Genomic DNA, 6,380 nt, shown 5'->3' on the forward strand with positions numbered 1-6,380 from the left:
GGGAGAAAATGCGCAACTCAGAAACTGCTGCTCTTAACTGTGTCTCCATTTGTCTTTGCATATGTCTTTAGCTCATGTTTCTTTCCACACCAAGGTGTTGAGTGAGAACTACATCAAGCTGACTGATGGCTTGACATGGCTGATGTAGAGTGGCTTCTACATTGCTCTTCTCTCTTTTTTTCTCCCAGTTAATACTTTTACTTTGACATTTCCCACATTGAAAGTGGCAGGTGCCTGGGGGCAAATGCATCAAAGCAAAAAGGGTAAGATTGTTTGCTAAGGATTCTTTTTTAAGTAGAGCAGCATGTAGTTTTATTGAATCCAAATGAATCTCCTTTATTGTGAAAGAAAACAATCCAAATGACTGTAAATCCAAGAAACTAACAGAAGCACTTAAACTTTTAGCATAAACATATTTATTTTTCAAACTTGGACATTTTTCTGAAGCACACATGTAATCTAAATACCCCCTCTCCCTTCTTCCTTTTACAACATACCATTTCAATCTGTTTGTATATAGAATGAAGGCCTTCAGGAAAAGCCTTGTTCACATTCCCACAAAAGAAATAAATAATATTTGCCTCTAGGATCCATTTAAATGAACTTGACTAAATCCTGGTACAGGCACCGATCTTTGTAACAAACACATAAGAGCATAGATAACTGTTCATTATCAACAAATTCCAAAGTAAACACTCTTCCTTAGATGCACTGTGGGTCACAGAAATTATAACTTCTGAGTTTAGAACTTTGATATATTAAAAATATCCTCATGATAGGAAAAGCTTGCTATTGCTGCTGCTCCCTCTTCCAGAAGTGCCCAGATTACTTCTAGGGAACACTGAAAGGCATTGGAAGAATATAATTAAAACCTAAGCATTAATTAAAGGTGGAATTAGGAAACTGTACCTTGGTGACATAACACAAATGACAATGTGAAGTACATTCTGGTGATCTCACACCTATGCAGGTAGTCTAGGAAATGACACTAGTTTAAAAAGAAGCTAATGTCAACTTCAAAATAAATCCAGATGAAAACTGATTGCAATTTATAGAAAAATAAAAATACAGAAACAGCCATCCCTGATCCCTGCACTGAAATTCTATTTCCTCAAACACAACGCCATTACTGGGAATCCTGGGGAAAGGCTGGTACATTTAAAGTATTGTCAATAAAATCCCAAAGATATCTCAATGTGTTTCTCAATATTACAGTTTTAGGAATGGAAATTGAAGAAATTCTAAGTATTTCCTTAGAGACAGCTTACAGATTCCATACAGCTCCCAAAGTGAAAATATGGTCTATCCAACAAGCTATTTTGTCCATCACCTATAAGACATAACTTCATAGGACATCCGGCTTACTTCACCCAACTCTGATAGCGTTTTGTTCTCCCTACACTAAATAATTTCTCTTTTCAGGTCAAGTGTTGTCTCTTGGTACAGTACCTTCAGGATATAAGTGACTGCATCATTTATATCACCTACGTCAAGCCTCCACTTATTTATATGCTTAAATTCATATCCTCATCTCTCTCTATTCAGAACTTCTCACACTTACTTAAAAGATCATTTAAAACGCTGGAGGAAAAAACACTCCCCTCTGAAGGAGAGACCTAATGCAGGGAAGCAACACTGTTTCCTGTGCCTGTCCCACCTTAGAAAAGCAGACTCAACTTCATCTCTTTAAGAGGCTCAGTCTCCTATTCAGAAACTCACTATTCTCATTATTTCCTAAATGTGATTAAATAAAATTAAATGCAAACATTAAACAGTAATTAAATAATAAACTTTAAAAAATAAATTAAAAATAATAATAATACTATGTGGTCTGGCAGTTTTCAGAGAAGGTAATAGAGGTCAATATCGGGTAGGTTCACATTCCTTTCTGTACCAGTTTCCACAATGAGTGGGCTACACTGCCCTCTAAAGGTCTTAGTAGGGTACATCCCTTAGTTCACATGGTGGGAGACTGTCCCCAGGATCCACTGACCAGCACAAACACACATACTTTCACTTCTGGGACAGTCTGTTCTTGACCTCTGAAGTCCCTAGAGAGGCCATAAGACACTGAAAGCTCACTGTGAGGATCAGAAACTAGCATCTGTTGCAGAGTTTTTCAAAGCTTAGAGAGCATGAGAATCACCCAGAGGGCTTGTTTAAACACAAATTGCTGGGCCCCTGCAGAGTTTCTGACTCCAGAAGTAGGGGGTGGAGTCTAAAATCCTGCCTAGTTAACAAGTTTCCAGGTGATGTTAACTTTGCCAGTCCAGGGGCCATGCTTGGAGAGCCAGGCAGCTTTGTGAGGTTTTAGGATTTGTTTTACAGACCAGGAAGCCAGATTGAATGATCAAGGTCACACAGTAGTAACAGACCTTTTAATAAACCCTGGGCTGTCTAATCCAAAAGCTAATGTTCTCTTCTCTAGCTATGATGTTAATGATGAAGTTGTGGGTCACTTCATCTTCCTGGCCTCCGCTGCTTGCTGTAAAGGGCAGGCAGAATGCAGATGGCCATTTAATTGGGTTCCTCTCTCAAAACATCTGGAGATCTGGATAGGAAACCACCAGGGAAGGTCCCTCCACCCCCTGGTTGGAAGCTTGAGAGGGCAAGCTGAGCAGGTAGGGTAGAGGTAGGGCCTCTCTTGGGTCCTAAACCCTCCTACACAGTTCAGAGGGTATCTGATTTGCTCTGGATTCTGGCTTCATTATACTCAAGCTACACTGGAAAGAGGTGTTTTGTTTTTTCTTGGAGAGGTTTTAAAGCTCCTCTTACAGACATTCTGAGAAACTCAAAGCCTAATAGTGTCTGTAGCACACAGTCTCCAGCCGCAGCTCACATAACCCTGCAAGGCCAGGGACCCTGCCACAACTTTAAGACAGGTGTGTCTAGCTGCATGAAGACTGAACGGTTTTTGACAAAGAAAAAGTAGTTTTCAAGTCACCTCTCCTATTAGGAATAGCAATAAAAAGTCACTAGCAGTCAAGCCCAGGCAGGTTATCACAGTGATGGGAAAGAAGGGCATTGCAGAGACACACACACCCTTACTTCAAGCTCAGTTTTTTCATCCTTTGCATGCAGCTTTAACCCAACTGAGTGTGTTCCCGAGGGAGCTACCAATTTGGAGCATCCCACAGGGACCGTTTCTGGCCTCGGTCATTGAGGGAAAGGATGTTCTCAGAAAAACAGCCCTGAGGCCTGGTCAGCCGAGATCTTGAGGTCGTGGCCACTGCTGGCCTTCGTGCAGAGCTGGACTCTGGACTCCAGCTGCTCACTGAGTTCGTCCAGAGCCCCAGTGCTGGACTCCAGGCTCTCTGCCAGTTTCTGGATCTTGGCCTTCAGGACGGCCTGGCTAACCCTGGTGGCCCCCTCGGCCCGCCTGGGGATGAGGAAGCCACGTGAGCCGAAGAAGATGATGAAGTAGACGGAGTTGTACAGGGCCATGGAGGCGTTCCTCCCGCACTGCAGCAGCTGGCGGTCCCCGCGGCCCTGGCAGCGGCAGAAGAACTCCAGGCAGCTCAGGATCTCCCGCATCTGGTCCTGACAGGTGGCCGCGATCTCCTGCACCCGCCGCAGCTCCCGGGAGTTGCAGAAGATCAGGGACAGGTCGGACGTAATGGTGACGGCCCCTCCAGCCGTGGCCACCCCCAGCCCCACGGCCGACGCCAACAGAGAGGCCCCCAGGGTAACCGGGCTCAGCGAGAGCCCCACGATGGCGGCGACCGCGCCCGCAGCGCTCAGCGAGCTGCCAGCCACGTTGGCCGCCAGAGAGCGCCTGCGCAGTCGCTCCAGGCGCCGGGCCACCTCGCGCAAGCGCAGTAGCTGGCGGTGCAGCTGGCCCCGGCGGTCCAGCAGCAGCCCCTGGAAGCGCCGCAGTGCGTCGGTGCCCTGAAGCTCCCGGGCCGCCGGCCGCTCCATGCCCTGCGGGACACAGACATGCAGTTAGCCCCGAGTCTCCCGCCCTCAGGCTGCTCCCGGTCGCGGTCCCCAGAAGCAAGCTGGGAGTTGTCCAACGTTAAGTCTGTCCGCCCTTATGCCAGGGGATGGGGTCACTTTTCAGGGGGTCATGTGTCAAGTCCTGTCATCTGGGACAAGTCACACAAATCCTCAGAACCTTCCATTCGCCTGTGCAAATAGGAATGATTCCATCTTCTGCTTCTCTCCCCAGGACGCTAAGGATGGACTTTTTTAACTACCTGTTAAATAAGGTGTCGACTCAGGAGGAAGGCTCCCGGCACTAAGGAAGCCTTTGCTGTTTGAAAGATAACACTTATCCCAGAGGTGTACCACTGTACAAAGCCTTTCGTTACATGGAGACTGGGATCCTAAGAGTTTTGCAATGCAGTTTTTTTTTTCTCTTTTCCTGATAAGTAAAAATGACAGTCACCACAACTTGTAAATCGTATTATGTGTCCAATGCAAAAAAGCAACCTTTCTAGGTTAGATGCTGCCTGAAGCAACTTTTCTGTTTGTTATTTTTCCAGGCTGTTATCTTAGTTAAATCAAACCTAAGTTGTGGTTTGTGCATTTTTTTTCTAATTAGAGTTCATCAGATCTTCAGAAATTTCACTCTTTGATGGGTGCTTGATTAAACTAAATCACAAAATAAAATTACATTAGACCAACACTACTATGTCTCTTTATTAGAAAATTTTCCTTTTAAAAAAAGAGTAATGATTGACTAAAATTAAGTAGCCAAATTTTTTGTTTAACAACTCACTATGGGCTTCCTTGGACCAAGTTGAATTGAAACCAATAAAGACGACTAACAAAGAGTGAATGGGGGCAAAACACAGCCTTCCAGGATGCCAGCAATCTCTACCTTCAGATCCACTGTAGGCCTTGCTATTAGGAACTTCTTTAAAGTGGCAAATAAAGCATAGAAACAGAGCATTTCAGTACCTGAGCTGTCAGGACAAGAAAACATTATTCTCATTTGGAAGATGAGACAATGCAAACAAAGACAAGTTCTAGAGGCTACTGATTCTTCACAGAACCCAGCATTAGAATTTTGGCCTTCTGACTCCTAAGTCTTAGTTTGACTTGCAAAATCCAGTTTACCAGTGATAAATGTCCAGGTAGAGACACCCCTTAGCAGAATAAGAAAAAGTCACTCCAAATATATAACTGGCCAAAGATAAAATCCCATATTACAACTTCAACGGCTACTTTGCATATAGCATACCCCTGGGCTCCCCACTTACCATTCACTTCTGGCTATCTCCAGGAAAGAAAAATCTGTTTCTGGATGAGCACACTTTATAGTTCCAGAGAACCAATGACTAGCCTGGGAAAACCTTGTCTCATTCTGCGAATTGGACATTTCCCGTCCTAGCCCCTGCTGCCTTTCTCCGGAAGGATGTGACATGGTGGAAAATGGCCTGCCAGCCACCCGCACATCCCGTATTTAGGAAATGAACACTGTGTGTTCGCTTTTCCCCACACACAGGAAAAGAACCACAGGCTCTACCCCAACTTGAAACGGGTGTTGTCACTCTCCCAGGGGGCAAACCCTGCCTTTCCTCTCCGGAGAATAGCTGGTGATGTTATCTGGGAAGACATCAAACGCACCCCAAGCTGACCAATTATAGCGTTTCTGGAAAGGCCTCCATCATAAGTCATTTTTCAAAAAGAAAAGGGAGGGAGGGGTCCACTTATGTCTGAGACAGCTGCTCATGGGCCACTCCAGTCCTTTGAAAAGCGCTGTGAACCTGTGAGAGGTTGAAATGCGGATCCTTTGCTTTAACACAGCATGAGGCCCACAAGGCCACACCCACAGGAAGTGCTGCGTGCAGTTTGGGGCATCTCCAGCTGTGGAGGAGATATTGGAGGTCTTAGAAAGGTCATACTGCAGGCCAAATGCGTCAGAAACATCAGGGGTCAGGATGCACAAGAAGCTAATTATACACGTTCAACTGCAGTGGGAATTTGGCTTCCCGGGTTTTCATTTGAAGTAGTTATGCAGCCCACGCAATGGCTGAATGAATAGATTCTCGCCTGCGGTCAGTGAGGCAAGAACTGGGAGGCAATTACCTGGATAATTCAGGAGGGACGAAAGTGTGCAGCAGCTGGGGGTGCTTTCTGGGCCATCAGGTAGGTAGGTTGCTGGAGCTCAGCCTGGGAGCCTCTACCACAGGACCCCCATATACATCCTTCTTATAACACCCTCAAATAAGGAAAACCAAATTGGTTTTTTACTTAGATGGTTATTGTCTGAATAATCTGGTTCATCTTAACAGTCATATAATTCTGAAATTCCTCACCCTTGTAACTATACATTGTATTTATCCATGCAACAAATGGCTTTGCATTTGCTCCTAACCACAATCTTTTAAACTAGATTTTTCCGAGTTTGGGTCCATGACCAAACGTTCTGGTGA

At 45.1% G+C, this 6,380-nt stretch overlaps 1 protein-coding gene across 1 annotated transcript; it reads right to left on the reverse strand.

Annotated features, from left to right (window-relative positions):
• Positions 1-379: 379 nt before the first annotated feature.
• On the reverse strand, positions 380-5,252 carry APOLD1 (apolipoprotein L domain containing 1). The gene has a single exon (XM_054696436.1). It carries the CDS (start codon positions 3,916-3,918, stop codon positions 3,178-3,180), a length of 741 nt encoding a protein of 246 aa, XP_054552411.1. The 5' UTR covers positions 3,919-5,252; the 3' UTR covers positions 380-3,177.
• Between the last annotated feature and the right edge of the window lie 1,128 nt (positions 5,253-6,380).

The sequence above is a fragment of the Talpa occidentalis genome, unplaced genomic scaffold (assembly GCF_014898055.3).
Source record: "Talpa occidentalis isolate TD23 unplaced genomic scaffold, MPIMG_talOcc4v2.1 talOcc4.16, whole genome shotgun sequence".
NCBI classification, from domain to species: Eukaryota; Metazoa; Chordata; class Mammalia; order Eulipotyphla; family Talpidae; genus Talpa; species Talpa occidentalis.